Source organism: Arvicola amphibius, chromosome 8 (assembly GCF_903992535.2).
Source record: "Arvicola amphibius chromosome 8, mArvAmp1.2, whole genome shotgun sequence".
Classification (NCBI taxonomy): Eukaryota; Metazoa; Chordata; class Mammalia; order Rodentia; family Cricetidae; genus Arvicola; species Arvicola amphibius.
In genome coordinates, this window is record NC_052054.1 from 36843705 (window position 1) to 36863845 (window position 20141).

The window sequence follows — 20141 nt, forward strand, 5'->3', positions numbered from 1 at the left end:
GAAATTTAAATCTCACAGCCTTTGGGTCTTTTTCCACATCTGTTTATTCCAAACACAATGCCATATACCTTCTCTGTACACATTCTCTTAGGAAGACATCAGACTTCTGAGTAGGGACAATTTGAGCAGCATACAATCAATTCAAACCCCACCTTTAAAAAGCTCTTTAGCCACAAATACCAAAGTACCCCCATCCCTTTTCCAGACTCAAAAATGAAACATTTTTCATAAATTCTAGTATTTATTAAATTATAAAGTTTTTTAATCAAAAAGGAAAATGCAGACTAAGAGAAACCTCAAGGTACAAGGACAAGACAGCAAACCCTATGGAAAGGAACGCCACGAAGTGCGTTACAGGGTCTGAGACAACCGATTAGCTGCTGCTTACTTTCCTATCTCAGGAAGACCAACTAAAAGTAGTTGTTAGTCATCTATTTTCAAATCCCGAATTCACATCTATTTTCCACATTAAACTTCCTGCTCAATGATATCAAATATCTCACAGGTGCCAAATTTTAGTAATGATTTTATACCAATCCATGCAGAAAAATAAGGTAGTGCAAGAGTCAGATGAGGACCATGAATGCACAGGTACACACTGGCCAAAAGAACTAAAGACTTAAAAAAATACACTATAAACAGATATCAAGAAAACTGTGTTATTACTGAACAGCTCTCAAATGTTAACACCCCAATTCCTCACATTAAATAAATTTCAACAGAGACATGTTAGACATTTTAATTTCAGGTATGTGCTTCCCATATCCCTTCCCACCCCAACTCCCACAATGCACTACTAAGGATGAGTATAATGTTATGTGGGCAGAAATTTACAGGTATCCATTTCACCTTTGAGTGTGGCACTGAAGACGTTTGTTTAAACCTCTGTCACTGTGCACTGTCCATCTGGTCTTCTTGATCTGACATTGACACTCACGGTTCCACCCCCTGCTACTGATCGGTCAGTCCCTGATCGGTCTGATCGGTCAGCTACTGTCTGGTTTACGTTTGAGACCAAAAGTCTCTGCTGGGTCAAGGAGTGCTGTGCAGCCACCACAGGGGCGTCCTCACTGTCACTACTGGCATCAGATTCCGTTTCTTCAACAGAAGTGTCTGGTACTCTGCCAGAAGATGGTGATTCACGGTCTTCTTCTCCTTCACCTCTATGACTCCTTTCAGCTATGCTGTCTCCACTGAGTTGTAAATGAGCAAAAGAGTCTTCCAGAGAAGTGCCTGCATCCGGGGATGGTGTTACAGGGCTGGTTAGCTGACCATCAACTGAAGTTAGGGGCCTGGAGGAAGACGGCACTGGAAGCTGAACAGAAGCTCCAGTCTGTGCTGATACACTGTCCGCACCATCGGCAGAGCTCTCTCTTGCTAGACTTACAGTATTAGTGTCACAGTCCAGCCTAAGTCCAGCCACTCCCTTCTTTGGTATATCTATTATATCTCGCTTAATCTTCCTGCGACGTCCATGTTCATTTCTCCTATACTGAACCATGTTTTCAAGATCGGCCACATACAGAAACCCAGCAATTAACATTTCTGTGTTCTTTTTCCCTTTGGAAAAAGCGTCTTCCAGCTCCCGACTAGTGCGCTCATCATACTGCCACCACCCGTTTCTTCCTTCATAATACCAAGCATATTCACCATTTCCTCTACTTGCAGCTTTAAGTTCTTCTGGTGACAACAAAGTTGGCTTGTCAAGAAAATCCTCAGGAATCTCTTGTCGACAAAGAGCACATCGCTTCCCAAGCCATGAAGCGCCCTTTACACACAGATAACAGAAAACATGCTTACAGGGCAGACTGACTGGATGAACACACGTTTGCAGACAAATGGCACATTCGGGAACTGTTAGAGAAGGTGCAGCATTAGAACAGGACTCGCTCGCCTTCTTATTTGTAGGAAGCATATTTATTGAGTGATCAATTTCACCACAGCCAGCCATCCTAGGAAAATGAGAAGAAAAAAAGTAAAACCAGGTTTAAATTTCTCTAATACTTTTAATTCACTAGTTCAGAAAATACCCAGTAAGTACCTATTCCATGCAAACCATATACTATACATGGAAGATATGAAAATGAAGGGACCAGCAAATTCAAAGCCAGCCCAGGCTTCATAATCCCTTATCTCAAACAGGATAGAAGAGATAGTGAAAGAAAGCAGGGAAAACTCAATTTATGGAACAACCCTTTCTTCATCTGTAGTTGTACCTCTCAGTTGTAGGAATCAATGGGAAGTATAGCTATTAAGCAAGGCACACATAGTATATTTTAAATACTGTTTCTATCCAGCCACAGAATCTGTGAGACAGAACTAAATGCAAACATTTAAAAACATGAAGTCTACTCCAAATGACCTCAGAGTCAAGATATGAAGAGAAGCAGAGAACCATCTGTGCCATTCAAACTCTAACTCCAGACAACAGCAATCTGCAGCCTTTGTTTTTAAAGAAAAATTAGGTTATGGTCCTGGATGTTAATACAAGTCAGAAATGTAGCTCCTAACCTGTCCTTTTTTGCCTTACTGCATCCAAAATATCCATAAGTCATTAATATCTCTGATCTACCAAATCTGTGTACCACTACCCATTCTACCTTTTCTAAGTCACCAAACATCGATTATTAAATCACTGTATATATGCCTTTTAATTCAGTCACACTCTTCTTTAGAAGGTTAATTTTAGTATAATTCCAAATCTCTAAGGGTGCCTTAAATAGTCTGGCTGCCACTTCTCACACTATCTGCACTTATCAAAATCTCCTCTAACTAGGACCTAACCATCCTGTGTACTTCCTCCAGTGTGACTGATGCATTCCCATACAGGACCTTGCAGATATTTGTGAAAACAAAACATTTTAAAAAGCAAAGCTACGAATGTACCATAGTATAAAACATACTTAAGTTTCATTTTTTAATTAAGCTCAGATATCTAGTTCAAAACTTTTTCAATACAAGATACACGCAAACGCCCTGTCAGTACGGAAAAGTTCTATCAGGGTACTTATTTTCAGTGCTGAGGAAGCACAACAAAGAGCTAAATAATGGAACACTGAAAGCACCCACGGAGAAAGTGTAACATGAATAAGACACAGTGAAACCAATATTAAACAAGAAATCTAATAATCAAGTTTCAGTTTCCTTCATTAATACATGTAGATAAACCGGTAGCTTAAATTTCATTACCTGAAAATTACAAAGTTCAGATAAAAATCAAAAAAAGGAAGAAAACCAAAAAAAGCACAAAACATAGTTTCTAAAGTTCTACGAAAGTTCCACATAATCATGATATAAGATGTGCTGTGACGAGAAAGAGGAAAAGAAAAGATTTGCCAACTTGGATGTAGTGAACTTAACACACATAAAAAAAAAAACTCTGGAATTTTGAAAAACAGTTTATTTTTATTTATGTAGATGTTTGTGCATATATGTGTTTATGGGTGCCTGTAAAGGCCAGAAGAGGGTTTCTTATCTCTTGGAACAGGAGATATGGATGCCTGTGAACTGTGAGATATGACTCCTGGGAATGGACTCTTGTCCTTCTGCAGGGGCAGTAAGCACTCTTAACTGCTGAGTCCTCTCTCCAGTCTGGACACTTGGAACTTTTGCCTTATTAAGATAACATCTATTAAACATCTACCTATCCATTAACAGTATCATAATCTAATGATAAACAGAATACATGTGTACTCTGTTCAAAAAGAAAACAAATGCAAGTAGAAGAAAAATCACAATATCAAGTAGTGAAAATGGATTAAGATACTAAAGGCAATGACCAGAGATGAATGGGCATAAGTCATGAAGTTGAGATAGGCAGATGGGGGTGCTGGATGATGGAGATTTTAGGCAGGGACATACAGAAGGTCCTGAATCAAGCAATGGGTAATAGGAGTGGAGCTGAACAGTCAGCCAGTAAATAAATCATCAAAGCCTTATTTTACTATGCTAAAGAAACATGATTTAACTGTTATTTCATGAATTTCCAACAGGAAACCACAGATAAAAAGGATGAAAACAGAGCTGACTAAAGAAGGGAAAACAAACTAGACAGTGGAGGTAACAAGTCACAAAGATTAGAAATTTTGGTTCAACTGCTATTTCAATGAGTGATAGCCTCCCTATCAGTTAATTCGGCCATTTCAAACTCAACTACTCGTGAGGACTTTGGCTGTTTGTCTAAGAACACTCCAAACTAGGTCCAGTGACTAAAAATTGGATAGCTGGTGTCTGCATTTTAAAAACTGAGAAAGAATATCCTTTGGCTTTTATCAGAGCCTACTCAATCTTATACCCTATTCTTCTGACTTTTCCTATAACTCTAGTTTTTCAAGACATATGTTCAAAATGATACTAATTTGTAAATTAGATTGCACCTACAGGAAAGGGCACAATAGAGTATCTATGGAAAATAATCATAGAACGCTTAATGTAAACATTATTTTTCAACATTACAAATTAAATCCCTCTACTAGAAACTTTATATTATAGAAATCAGAAAAGTATAACTTATAACTCATTCAAAATAAATCAAGCAAATACAACTTAACATGTTTCTCACTATAAGAGCACCAAACAATTTTGTCATGCTTTCAGAGATCAAACCTGAAACAACATAATTTACAAGTATAAGGACATGCTTATTAACCCCTCTGCAATCAGCATCATCTATCTCTCCTTGCCCAACCCAAATGAACTGACTATGTACACCTTTTGTTAGGGTCTCAAAGTTCTTTATGCCTTAGAATTTAAGTCAGAGAAATTAATTCTAATGAAATTCCTTTTCCCCCCATGTGGGCACAGGTGGGCTCATACATGTAGTCCTGTGTACATGGGTACCCAAGATTGACTTCTGAAATCTTTCTCAATTGCTCTCCACCTTTTCCGATGAGGCAGTGTCTCTCAATAAAACTGTGGCTCACCACTATGGCTGTCTGGCTAGCCAGCTTGCTCTGGGGATGCTCTCTCTGCCCTCTTAGTACTGAAATTGCGAACTGTCTTGCCCACCTTGCATTTATGTGGGTGCCAGGGATCTGAACTATAGTCCTTACATTTGTACAACACACACTTTATGAGCTGAACACAACAGATGCCAGGGAGCACAAAGGAGGAAACAGTCACCTGTAGGGAGGGGACACATGAATTCAGACATTCATTCTCAATGCTAATGGCTTTTAAATAGATTTTCAGGTCACAACCTTAATCTTATTAATATGTGATGAAATCTTACTTCAAAGGCTAAGGATCTCTATAAAATTTGTCCATATATATAATCATCCAGTTATGAGTCATCAACATAATAAATAGTTCTTAAAGCCATGAAAATGGGTGGATGAGAAGGAAAACCAGACACAAACCTTGGGCTACCCAACAGATACACAGGATAAGCAGCCTATAAGACATTTAAAGAATGATCAAAGGAAGAAAGGAACTGGAAACATCCCCCAAAAAGGCAGGAGGGGAGATGTCTACCAAAGCAAGATAAAGCAGAAACTGCAGCTCCACTCACTGGCCTGCTGCTCTGACCGCCAGAGACCACCAAGCTTGCTCCCAGTAACTCAGCCAAGACATCTTTATTTCCTATTGCTCCAAAGAGGGTTATAAAACTTCTTCAACCCTCTCAGTTATGAAACACTGACTCCTGTTATCACTGATCACTTATACAAGCCAAAGAATCGTCAGCAAAACACAGCTGTACTTGTACTCTGCCTTACTGTCTTTCTCCTGGTTCAGGATGGGGTTCTGCAAGCTGTATGCAAAACTAATCCCTTAATTTTTGTAATTGAGACCATGCTCTAACTCCCTAGAACTCTGACTAGCATCTTAAACTTAATTTAATGACCTCCTTTCACCTATTCTTTTTCATAATCCTTATGTTTTCCATTTGGATTTTTAGCATTTTCAATTCATCTCTTTTGTTTCCCTTTTCTCTAGTACCCCTTCAATACCAGTACTCCCTCAAGACCCTACAGGTACTCCTTGTTGCACACATTATATATGCTTAGTTGGTATTCTGAGTATCTCACATGAATGGATCTATGTGACTCCTCACACCTTCTCTCTGGAAATACTCCATCTCAAGCCTGTATTTGATTCTGTATTCCAAAATTCCACATCAACACCCTACACATCTGAAATAAACACAACTGAGAACAACCGTATCTGCCCCTAAATCCTGTATCTTTAGCTTTTCTGTCCACCATTCTTGGTGCTCACCTAACCCCTGGCCACAACTCCTGTACAATATGCCTCTTCATTCCAAATCCTGTGAACTTAATTCCAGACCTCTGGATATCCATCACACAAAATACTAACCTTTCAATAGGCTTCAGTCTTCTCTCTGCCTAGCTCTTCCTCCTCCCAGTCATTTGTATTAGTCATCTCTCAACCTTTAATAGATTCTTATTGTTTACATAATCCAAAAGAAGTTCCTAAGCAGAATTTTAAGATCATTGATACAAACTTTGTACTTAAACCATTAAAATATTAGTCATACCATTTTTTTATGTTAATACTTCTTAAACTCGTGTAAAGATGGGAATTATCTAGTGTTGTCATACTGAAACAGGAGATAACTAGCTTCTGTGTCAAAACTTGAAAAATGTGAAATAGTATCTGCAAGATACTATGGTCCAGGAATTTGAACAGTGTAATTATCAAGACTAAAAGTCCACAAGGTTTTCATTTTCTATGATCTAGAACTATGATGTTGATTGAAGAAAATGTTTTATCAAAATATAATGAAATTTAATATAAGTAGATTCAAGATTATCAAACACATGATGGCATATTACACAAAGCCAAAATGATAGGAAAAAACAACTAATGAAAATATAAATTAAGAGTGAACTGATATGAATAAAATAAGATGTACTAACTTTTAAATCAAGTACAGTATAAAAAGTCCTTAAATGTCATGAAACAAACTTTTAGTAACTAGTTCTAAAATCCAGAGACCTTTCTCAAGTAAATCATTATGCAAAGTAAAGGTGGGAAACACAGGCTCCAGCTCTTCAGCCTTCATTCATCATAGTTCCCCTATGTGGAAACTCTTAGAAACTATGACTGTAATCATTTAGCGTGAGCAGGACTGCTAACTCTAGTTAGCAGTAAAAAAATTTTAGTAGTAAAAAAATTCATTTTGGTTAAGTAAAACCAAACACAAGTATGGGTCTCTGCATCACCCTCCTGGCTCCACGAGCTTTGGGAAAGCCATGGCTTTACTCTACTTACATTTCTATCACAGATCCCACAGGCACCTGTCACAAAAACAAAACATCTTCTTTACCAGTTGTCAGCCAACCTGTTGGGTTTTGTCTTCCACTGCTGGTTCATTCTCGGTACTGCAAAAGAAAAACTGTATCAATAACAATCACTCTACAGCCGGGTGATGATGGCACATGCCTTTAATCCCAGCACTTGGGAGACAGATGCAGGTGGATCTCTATGAGTTCAAGGCCAGCCTGGTCTACAAGAGCTAGTTGCAGGACATGCTCCAAAGCTACAGAGTAACCCTGCTTCAAAAAACAAAAAACAAAACAACAAAAATAACTCTACAAATTAAGATCAGTAGAATTAGTCACTTAAATATGATCCTTTAACAGAATATTAGACTGAAGAAAGAATACAGGCATACAAATTAACAGAGAATAAGTTTTTAAAATGTACATTCTTCACTCATACTGAGAGTGAAACTTCAGTATTTTCTCTATATGTAATCCTAAGAAGTTAAATAGCCAAGCCCAGCAAAATTGTATATGTTAAGTTGTAAGTTAGACTTAGACACACACACACACACACACACACACACACACACACACACACCCCAAAACTCCAGTAGTGTGTTGTTACATAATAGCAGCCAACAAAATGGAAATCAAAGAAAAATATCCACTTATAACAAACTCTAAAGCAGTAAATTAGTTTTAGATTGACTTAAGACTTGTAGAATAGTACTGAAGTAAATAAAATAGTGTTGAATAAGTAAAAAGAGAACCAGTTCATAAAGTGGAGAATGTGAGAAGACAAATAATGTTCATTAGGGATCTACAGATTTAATATAGTTCCTATTAAAATCTTAACAGCCTTTTTGCATAAATAGAAAAGCTAGTCATTAAATTCACATGGAATTAGCTAAAAGAATCTTGAAAATAAGAAAGAAGTTCAACAACTGCCACCTCCAAATGTCACAACTTACTACAAATCTGGACACTAAGATGCTATGGCATTACACATAGAGAAATATGTATAATGTATCAATAAGATTAAGAGTCCAGGAATGGCCTTGGAGAGATGGCTCAGCAGTTTACTGCCCTTGCAGAGAACCCAGGTTTGGGATCTCAGTACCCACATAGCAGATCACACACAACCACCTATAATGTCAGTTTCAGGAAATCTGATACCCTCTTCTGGCCTTCACTGGCTGTTACATGTATGTAATACACATAAACTTACACAGCCACACACACATAAGAACATTAAATATGTAAATAAATCTTTTCACTAATAAACATACAGCCACCTGATCTTTGAGAAAATATATCAAACCCATTCAAAAACTGTTGGGACTACTAATTTACACCACCAAGTCAAGTCATACTTCACACAACACATAGAAATAACACACAAAAATTTTGGGTCAATGACCAGAATATCATAAGCAAATCCTCAAAATCTTGGAAGTCAACAGAAGGGAAACTCTTTAAGCACTGGAACACACAACAGCACAGGGAACAAAAGGAAAATAGAAATTAGACCTTACCAGAAAAAAAATGGATAACTTATAAAAGACCATTTTGAAAACTGAGACTTAATTTTCAAACTACTTAAAAAACACTTACAGCTCAACAACAAATAAAAATAAATAAGCACCAGGTATGAGAAATCACTTTTTGGAGGAGAAAAGGACCAGTGAGCACATGGGAAGGTGCTTAGTACTGGCAATTGTTAGCTGAATGTAAGTCAGACCCACAGCCATGTCCCATGTGTCTACAGGGACAGCAGAAATAAATACATGTAGGTGAGCATGCAGAAAAATTACACCTTTGATGATGTCACCCCTGTGGATGTTTGATAATTATAACACCCTAGCAATGCCACTGGCAGATCCATACTAAAAGAAAACTAGGACTCACAGAGATTCGTATACTAAAGTTCATCATAGAATTATAAGTAAAAAAGTGGACACAAAGTGTCTCTTTGCAGATGAATGGATAAAGGAAACATAGCATTTAACAGTGCACTATTAGAAACAAAAGAAGAATGAAGTTTATCCAATAAATGAAGTTTATCCAATATGGCTGCACCTTGAAAACAAAATGAACTAGACACAAAGAGAGAAATACTATCTATAGTCCTAAATGAATAGGGAATTTCACAGAGACCAACTGAAGGGTTATCAAAGACCAGAAGGAAGAGATAATAGGGAGCTGCTGCCTCAAAACGTCATTATTTTCTGTCTGGAATATGGAATCTTTCTAAAAATATATAGTAAGGATGGCTCTACAACATGTCAATAAAATTATCTATAAAGTTGTACTTTTGAAAATGGTTAAAGAATAAAGTATGTCATAATTTTTACATTCTATTAAAATAAATATTTTAAGTAAAATAAGCAAGTTCTGTATGAACAAGTCAAAATGGCAACAAAATGTCAATTGGCCGTCCACAATACAGAGATGAGTCAGCATCGATACCCTCCTGCACATTAACTAAAGGGTTTGCTTTATATGTACAAACACACCCAATTTTACAACCTTTATGCCCACTTTCTCTCAAGCTATGTCCTGTACAGGGAATCCACAAGCACCACCAGTTCTTCTCATATAATATTCCTTCCCGTGTTTCTAATGCCCACTTGTAGGGCACATCATTTCATGAAAAGCTTCCTTAAAACCATGCACATGATCACTGCAGAGTAGGTAAAGCTAAGAGAGAAGAGACTTGGATCCTGTCTTTCTGTTCCGTAAGCCTCTCACAGTTGGCAGCTATCTAGATAACCTATCTAAGAATCTGCTAGCTAAAGGTAAATGTAGCACCCGTGGCCTCTAAATAGAAACCAGCTTTCCCCGTCAAATGCTTAAGAGAACAAAGAACTGGTTTCAAAGCTAAAGAATTTTCTAAGTAACTGGCTAAACAGCGTTTCTGAGAAATATGCTTCATTTTGCTCCCACTTTAGATAACATGGAAGCCACTATTTTACTCTGTGCCAGCTTTTTCATTGGCCTGCATGGTGCCAAAAAGTTGAGAAGTATTGCAGGATTCTCACTGCACTTCCCTCTCACAGCCTACAGAGAGGAGACAATGTCCACTTTCTCACGATGTTTTCGGCTCCCATCTGCAGGTCAGTGGTAAACATCCTGCCACAACCACTGGTTCTGAGATGTGTGGCACTGGCTGTGTCAGCTTCACATCACCACACAGCATCCTCTTCATGCTAGCTCCTGGCTGCACCACAAACTTCTGAAGTGTGGATCCCTGAGAATGACAGCTAGCTTCCCAGATTTCCTTAAATCTTGCTCCAATATATATTCATTAGAAACAAGTGCACAGTTTCTTAGAAGTATGCATTTTGGGGAACTCTCCCACTGTAGATTCTAGGCTAGAGATACTGATAAGGTGAGTCCATAAAGTATAAAAATATCCTTTATTTTCAACTTATAACTCTCTAAATTTAAGTAACTTTACTTCCTTCAGTAATAAAGCACCATTTGACACTGCCACCCAAAATCAGAAGCCATAATCCCATTTTCGAACTCCAAGTACTGGTCCTCCTAGCTCACTTCTCATTCACACACCTGTTCTTAGTTATGAAGACCTCTGACCACTTCCTCACTGTCTTTCCTTTATACAGTTCCTGATGTCATTTCCTTTCCTGCCCAATCTAGAATCATGTGAAAGTTCTTGATCAGAACCCGTGTCTGGCAACCTTGTATTTTTAACTCCTCTGTGGTCTACCTCTGATGAGTCTTGCAATGTGCGTTTCAGTTTCCATACCTTACTCACCTAAGGGTCACACAGAAAAAGAGAAAACACTCTCGCTACTTTCTCTGGCCATACAGCCTATCACACCAATGTCTGTCAACCTCTATCTAGGAATCTACTTCTATGTACTACTATGTAACCAGCCTTACATTCACTCAGTATGCCTCTGAGTGACACTTCTAGAAACACAGACCATGGACCTCCTACACTTGAAACCCAAGTTTAGTTTTCTAGTACAGACAATAAAGGCAAACCTCTTTAGGAAAACAAAGGCTTTAGGTCTCTGAACCCTAAATACATAACTGCCTCGTATTTATCAGTGACAACCAGCCCTCCAGATTAATACCACAGTTAAATGAAATGAGTGCTCTTGAGAGCCCTTGACAATTCTGTACACCCTCTGCCTTTAAGAATCTTCCTCTTCTAGAGCTTATAAAATGCCTAATAAAATTCACCGCACTGCACAGGAATGGTCACCTAAGCCATTTCCCTCTCCTGCATTTTACATATTTTCCAATTATTGAGCTTACCATGAACATTAGCATTATTAATTTATACACCGACTTTTCTACTGAATCCTGAAGACAAATTTTATGTCTCTAAGTGGTTAAGTTACCAATCAATTTGTGTTGACTTCAACTGCAATTTGTTTAAAGATTGCAATACGTAAGTTATCTATCTGTTCACATAAAATATCTGTGTTCTTCTGAGAAGAAGGTATCTTCTGAAAACTACCAAACCCATAAAGGAATCCTTCCTTGAAGAACTGACGGCGTGCAACAGCTCTAGAACCTGGCATCCTTCTATCATCTGGCAAACACACGAGTCACCTGGCTAATGACTACTGAAGGATGCTCCAGAGTGTAGATAAATCCCAAGAATACAGACAGCCAAACAGTGACTAGCAGGCTTTTCTTGATAAAGGTAAGGATGACCAGAGGGTACAGTAATCTATATGTCCTCTGTCTCGTAAAAAAAGAATATTCTGGTTTGGAAAAGAAAGGATACAGACATTCTGTGCCTCATTCGTCATGTTTTTGGAACATGACTCAGAAGTCAATTTACACTTTGACCACATTCTAACATGTGTGTGTGTGCATGTATGTGGTGTGTTGTACACCCCTGTCCACATTCTAACATGTGTGTGTATACAAAAAACTCTGTTGGATATTTACTGTCTGTCCTTCCCATCTCACAAGTTGTTTAAAACAGAACCAACCATCTGAGTCATCTTAATCATGTATTCCAGGCACATATATGACTAAATGTTAAAATTATCACCTAAAAATTTGGTTTTTAATTTCTTACAAAAATCTTGGCAAGTCATTGTTTAGAAGGAGAAAATGTGCCTTTTTCCTCATAATGAAACATACGGAAAAAACTGTCCCTATTTCTAATGCTTGACTTCATCCATGCATTTGTTTACACTGTTTACATACGCTTTCCCTGTGGTGACTCAAAACTGTCCCTGCCTATTCACTTACCTGTCTACTCCAGTCTTGTCCATAAATATTTTATATCCACAACTGGCTTGTACTTTAAAGTAAACAGAAGCTAAGAAGTTGCAAAAATAACTCATATAAATCTTTAAGAATTACTGTATTACTGTGTTCGGACACCTCATTCTTTTTTTTTTTTTTAGACACCTAAGAAGGTTGTAGTCTGGCAGTATGATTCCCCACCAGTTAATGTGCTTTCTGCTAAAATACATTTACGTTGCCTGAATTTTTTAACATTCTTTTTCATTTTTATTCTGGCCTAAAGAATAGAAGGTAAGACTTTTATAAATTCTTTTCAACAATTTTTAAATTTTGGCTGTTATTTCTTCCTCCAAAGATCTTTAACAATAGGACAAACTCAAGTGCTACCCTAACTGACCCTTATTTATTCAGCGCACTCTTAAAATATTTTACTTCCAACTATGCCTTTATTTTCAAAACCCTTGACTCTCAGACACAACTGTGCCAAAGTATCCCCTCAACAAACATGAGCCCAGCCAAATGGGAATAACTTTACAGATGTAAGAAGGTCTCCAGTCCATAGTATCTCTATGAGGGCATAGTGCATACACTTTCTAAGTGACTTTTCCCATTTCTGTATCTCACAGAATTTTCAAAGTTGAGACAAATGGACAGTAAAATTTAGGGAAGGAAAATGCCTAGCACTGTACTACCAGAAGGTTCCTTGGAAACAAATGTATGAATCCAGACTAGAATCAGGTCTCTGGTTACATATGTGCACACCCAAGTCCTCAAGTCCACGAAGCACTGGGAGATCAACCTGTCAGTACATCCTCCAAACAGCCTTGGAACTGGGTGGCACTGCATAATTTACAAAGAACAACAAGCTCAAAAGGAATATGGCTTACTCAAAGTCAAAACGCTACTGATACTTTGAGATGGGATTCAAATTCAAGTATACTACATCTCTTCTTTCAAAAAATTTCTTTAAAAAAAGCTGTTTTAGCACTGAAAAGGCAAAAGCAGGAAGATTGCCAGGAGTTCCAGGCCAGCTTGAGCTACATAATGAGGCTTTATCTAAAAACAAACAAACAAGCACACACTCTCCTTCAAAGAAAAAAGGAAGACAGAAAGAGAGAGAGAGAGAGAGAGAGAGAGAGAGAGAGAGAGAGAGAGAGAGAGAGAGAGAGAGGAAAAAGGATACACCACAAAAAAACCCAAAATCTTTCTCTTAGGGAAACTAACACTATTTAAAAAACAAGCCAGTATCTAATTTCCAATTTTCTACTAGGTGAATTAAAGCTAATAAAAAGAAACAAGTTAAATTAATTTGAAAATTCTATTTTATATAACTCAATGCATCTACAGTATTACTATTTTAATATGTATTCAATATAAAATCATTAATGGAACACTTTACATTTGTGTGTGTACCGAAATCCATATATACTTTCTATTCAGCACAACTCAGAGCTGCTGAGTACTAAGTGGCTCATTAGTCTTCCCATTCTCATCAAATTGGACCTACAATGTCTTCTGTGTTAACGCACACACCTCTCTTAAAATATGAAGCTGACAAACATATTAATAAAAAATAAAAAATAATTTTTATTATTAAAAACAATGAACAGAAAAACTGAACTCTATATGATAGCTTATTTTGCTGAACACAGCAAACAACAAAACCAACAAAACCCAAACTGTATATATTCTGTTGTGATCAAAGTGGACAGGTTTAGGTGAGGCTGCCAAACTGACTCATTGACTACAATCTTGCAAACAGCAATGTCAAAAGGTAAAACACAAGACATATATTTAACACTCAGAAGAGGCAATATGAAGACATCAGAAAAGAATTTTCACATTATTTCAAACAAGATGCTTTTAAAGTCATAAAGGTGTTCTTATTTTAATCAAGAAGATTTTTTAAAGTAGAGGAGGTGATTTCAAACTACTTGCTAGAAATAATTTAGTGAACATGTATGATTCAAATATACATAATTCTTCCTACAATAACTTTCAAATTATACACCAAACTCTAAATACTAATAAAGTAACAAAAACAGAAAAGAAACAAGGTTATTTGCCTCTTAGCAATTGTGCAGAAAAAAGTGACAGACTAAATTCATATAAAGAAGTTTATAGATTAGTAATGAATTTAGATCTTTATCAATTAATCCAGTTAAATTAAAAAAGAACTGAAAAATAAAGTCATATTGTATTACTTAAATACTATAACCACTAAAGTAATTCACACTACAATTACTTAAATACACTGTTAGTTCCTAGTGAAAAGATTTAGGATTAACAGCAATCCCATTTTTCAATTCAGTTAAATTTTTTAAAAGTCCACTGTCCCTAAGTAATAGATAAATAAAATATTGGCCTTTTTTAAAAAAATAAAAGAGAAAGATGAACATATAAAAACATGAATAAAACTATAAGTATCAAAGTATACACTATTGAACAATTTCTGGTTTTCCTATTTAAAGTTAAGGTTTAATGAAACAGTTTACTCTTTAGTCAAAATACAAAAGGTATCAATGATGCGGGGGTCTACTTCAAACCTCAGTTATCTATACACGTTTATGTTTATATATTATTATAAACACTAGAAAAGAGGTAAGGTGGGATTTAACATACACATCTTAAAATTTCTTAAGAAAGATTCCTCCCAAGTGCACAAGTATGTATCAAATTTTGCACTTCATCATCAAATCAGTTGTCAAAAGAAGACTAAGTCAAACCTGGAAACAAGTGTTATGTCAAAACACACCAGTTAAATGTAACAAGCATCAACCTATGAGTCTACTGACTGCCTTCACAGTCTTCATATTTAAGTGTAAATCTTTAAATTTCTTCTCTGCAAAGTAGACTTTGCATTTATTTCAATAACTCAAGAGATATGAATGTCGATAGATACTTTAATCATATCAAACACAGATGTTTCAAGGCCAGCAACCATTCTGTGAATAAGAAGTCCTCTGACTAATTAGATGTGTGACCTTGGACAAGTCATGCCTCTGCTTTTGCAGCTTCACCCGCTCCTCTGTGATTTTACAATTTTAATGTTTTGATTAACAGGCCTTTAACGACAGGCTTTGTATTAATTAACTAGAAATGTAAATGAGAGTGTACAAATAAGCAAAGTAATCTGTAGACCAGTGTAAACACAGTGTCTATCCTCAGAAAGACAGTTTCTAATCCAGTCAGCAGTTCTGCATATTCACTGTTATCAAGAACCCAACCGGGCAGGAGGATAGAAAAAAAGGCTCAGTACCTTCCCTTTCTAATACTGACAGAAAAAATATGTCTAAGAACCAGGAACAACTGGTAAAATTCCTCAAACACGTGTATGCCTAACAGAAAATGTGCCTTAAGCAGCTGAATATGAAAAATTTCTTACTATTATTTTCTTCCAAGTCAAGGAATTATCTTGAATCCTTAAAAACAAAACAAACAAACATGCCTTTAATCCCAGTACTTGGGAGGCAGAGGAAGCTCTGGATCTACTTCTTTGAGTTTAAGGGCAGCCTGGTCTACAGAGCAAGTTACAGGACAGGCTCCAAAGCTACACAGGGCAACTCTGTCTCGAAAAACAAAAGCAAAACAAACAAATCAACAAAAACAAAACAATTCCAAAGTGACACTTCCCCACTTGACAAGTCTCCTAAATGAACCAGTTTTCATTCCTCTCATCTAGTGACCAGCTATGTGGGACATTTTCCCACGATTGCAACTCTTCTCAGTTCTTAACCATCACCAGCAAGTCACAGAAACTTGAAACGTTTACGCACAGAGGTTTTCATTCTGCCCACATTTCACAGGCCCACTTGAGACATAAACCCAGTGTTCCACTCCCCCATATCCAAGACCAAAACACATCCAAAACTCCACCTTTAGTGTGGCAGTCACTCTTGAATTTCCTCTTTAAAAATGAGATTTACGTGACCTATTTTCAGGTGCTTTTACAGCACCCAGACGCTTTACTGCTAGTTTGTATGGGTCATTTTCTTCATTTGTTTTCAACATGCCATGTCCTTTAATAATGTGTAATACAGATTATTTACTGAAATGTTCTATGCGTCCAAATTTGTTATATGGTTTTCAATACCCACATTTCAGGTGCACATCCCGTTTGCAAAACAAGACACACACACACGGGGGGGGGGGGGGGTGAACACACCCTGGCACCTGAAATGTCAATCAAAGAACAAAGCCTTTTCTATCTCCTTTTGGCTTTCTTCTTCCCTAAAGTTCTCTAGTATTTCGGTGCTGTAAAAAAGAGAAAACAAAATGTTGAAAACTTGAGAAGTGCTTAAACAGCATCCGGAGAAATGATAAAATATAGTTGTCAGAATGCGTGTGCTAACTTACAGTCCGGAATCTCTTACCTAATTAGAGGACTGTTCCATTTCCACATCCTCAAAAAAACAAGTAACCTAGCCTTTCTCTAAAGAAAAAAAAAAAAAAAACGTTCAGGAAAATAAGACAGCGACAACAATGGGGATCCCGTGCGCTCTCACGGGTTGGAGAGTAAGGGAAAGAACTCCACACCCAGCAACCAGAACAAAGCGACAGCCGGGGCTCTCAAGATGCACCCGGCTAGGGAGGCCCCGACGCGTATTCCGACACCTCCCGGTGGTTTCACGTTTTGGTAGCCATCAAAACAAGAACATTCGGAGGCTTCCGCCAGCGCAAGGAGGAGGGACGGCTCCGAGCGCTGGGTAAGACCCAGCGGCTCGCAGCGGCAGCGGCTCGCAGCGGCAGGGCAGGGGGAAGACAGAATGCAGCCCGTGGCCGAGCGAGGCCCGGCCGAGCCCGGTGGCGCTGCCGGCTGCCCGGCCTGCGTAGTAATGGCCGGGGCCGGGGCCGCGCCCGTCACGGTCCGGGCTGCGCCAGCTCAGCCTCCCTCCGCGCGCCCGTCCGGGCCGCGCTGGCCAAGGGCGTCCCTGTCCTACCGGCCCCGACCCCGCCACCGCCCGCCGCGGACGCCGTCAGCCGCCCCGCAGCCAGCGCGGTCTCAGAGCCGCCCGCCGAGGTCCCGCAGCCCTCGGACACCCGCGCTCGCCACCGGTCCCGCCCGGCGCCCACCTCTCGGCCACCGCCGCAGCCACCTCGCAGCCTTTTCTCCTCGGCTTCGGAGCCCGCAGCGGACGGGGACGCGCGCGGCCGCCACGTGACCGCCCGGCGCTCCAGGGGGCGGGGCCGCGCCGGCGGAAGACACGCCCCCGCGGCGAGCGCGCGCGGCGCCCGCAACCCGCTGTCGGTTCTCTGCTCGCGGACCTCGCAGGCTGTTCGCCGCGGTGGGCCGGCTCTCCGGCCCCGACTCTTCCTTGCTCTTTACGTGACCTCATCACTACTTGGCTCTGACACGGTGAGGGTCCACCGGAGACCATTGCAGGAGGAAGCAAGACGACGTTCAGGACCAGGAAGAGGAGCTTTCCCGAAATCCAGGCTTCTGACCCCAAGGAGCCCTTGGCCAAGTCCTAAGTTTCGTTTTGAAGTGCCCTTAAGGAGAGTACTGCTTGTTCCTTATCAAGAAGACGTTCAGCAAAGGCACGGCGTGGGCTGGAGGGTCCCCTGGAACGCTCCAATTTATTCACCTCACTAGGAAGTTTAATGGGGAAGGGGGTCTGCAAGGGCCTCAAGTCTCTTGAACCCGAACAGCATAAGAAGCTAAAAAAAAGAAATCAATCATCTTAAGAATCTAGAATAAATTTCGCGGATTCGTTTTTTTTTTTTGGGCAAGCATGTAGTTTTAAACGTCAAAATCTAGGCGTTGTTCATTTTAACCCACACATGGCCTTTTACAGAACAGAGTGAATTTTCTCTACTGGCAGTTAAACAGGGAGACGATTGGGGCCTTTTCATCTTTTTAAGTGTTTCCTTTCTATAACTGTTGCATTGTGCTTGCGACAATGTTGCCTTTTGAGGTTTCATTAACTGTTTTACTTCAGTACTGAACATGTTTCTGGTGTTTAATATGATAGCCGCAAACACAGCCTCTGCTCCAAAAGGAGGAAGAATTCATATGGAGACAACCATGGGTAACTGTGAATCCAGACATGATTCAGTCTGTTTGATCTGTTGTTCTAGAAAATAGTTCATGAACTTTTATAGCCACCAAAAGAGAAAGTTAGACATGAATGGATTTACCAAATATTTTTGTAGGGATAGGACATTGCTTAGGTCGGCGACTTTGGGGGCATATAGATCTATTCTATATGTTTAAATGCTATAACATTCTTAGTTTCAAGGCTGTAAAACGAAATAGGTATCTAGAGGTAGGGTATTTTCCTATCATGATCTGGATTCAATCCCTACTATTATACAGAACCACAGGAAAATTAAAAAACGCTGATAGAAGCTACTGGCCAGCTAGGTTTCAGCAGTACATACCAGTCACAAAGATGACACAGGAATGAAGAGCAAATGGTTACTATGGTGATTATATTGGGGGGGGGTGGGCAAATATTTGGCTCTTGTTTGCAGCATTCTGTACCGCTATTACAAAGTTTAATCAGCCAATCAGTTCACAGGATCTTCCTAAGTGTGGCTTCTTTAAGGAAACACACACACACACACACACACACACACACACACACGTATGTGTTTAGCATGAATTCTAGTTGGTCTTAATAATAAAAACCCGGAGTCAGATATTAGGGTGTGAAAGCTGAGAGATCAGAGAAGCAGAGCCACTGGTCACTAGAGTTCTTACCTCTACCAGTGCTCAGCCCAAAGGGGTGATCCTGTCCTCAGCTAGTTGCTCAGACTGCATTCTCTGACTGCATCCTCAGACTGACAGCATCCTCAGAGTGGCATCCTCAGAGTAACTGCTCAGACTGCCTAGACAACAATGAGTGCCTATCTCCTCCTGCCTTACATTCCTCTCAGCCCAGCTGTACCACTCTTGTCTCCAACTCCCTACTGCTAGGATGAAAGGCATACGATCCCAACTGTTTGCATCACCTTTGTGTGAGCTCTATTTTTCTTTTAGACTGGATCGATTTTGTGTAGCCCAGGGTGGCCTTGAACTAACAGAGATCCGTCTGCCTCTGTTTTCCAAGTCCTGGGATTAAAGGTGTGTGCCAGAACTGCCTGGCCTCTAGCGGTTTAGCTCTGCACTCCGATCTTCAGGAAAGCTTTATTGTCAGATCATAAATGAAATATCACCACACACCCACATGTAAAAGTCTCTTGGTGAGAAAAGCGTCAATAAATTTTCTTCTAAATAATATTTTATAACCTTACTTAGTGTACAGATATTGGGAGATATGTCATCTAACTTTAAGCTTAGTTCCTTGTCATATCCTTTTTTTTAGTCCCTGTGGTATTACAGTAGATGTATATAGTCATAGCAAAGTGATATCAAATGTTGATGTTTACATCAAGACTTAAGTTTGAAGGAACAATAACAGTACTACCCTTTATCCTGGGTTGCATGTGGTACATCCAGTCCCACAATCACCTGGTGTGGGGCCTTTTCCTGTTGCCATTTTACACAACTGATACATAGCTCATACCTGGGATTGAATTCCGATAGAGGCTCCATGAGGGTGCATGCTGCAATTCACTTCCTGGATTAGAAAATGAATTCCACAAAGAAATGTTTCTTTGAGAGAGCTAGAATCAGAATATAAACATGCTGCCTGGTCCTCGCATCTATTAGGAAAAGGCGTTTTTCTGCTATAC

At 39.2% G+C, this 20141-nt stretch overlaps 1 protein-coding gene across 1 annotated transcript; it reads right to left on the bottom strand.

The window, feature by feature from the left end:
• Window positions 1-26: 26 nt before the first annotated feature.
• Window positions 27-17627, bottom strand: Rnf146 (ring finger protein 146). Its single transcript, XM_038338571.1, has 3 exons — window positions 17538-17627; window positions 7234-7343; window positions 27-1952 (listed from the first exon to the last, which is right to left on the bottom strand). Coding segments are annotated over exons 2-3 (1077 nt in total). The 5' UTR covers window positions 7236-7343; window positions 17538-17627; the 3' UTR covers window positions 27-877.
• Between the last annotated feature and the right edge of the window lie 2514 nt (window positions 17628-20141).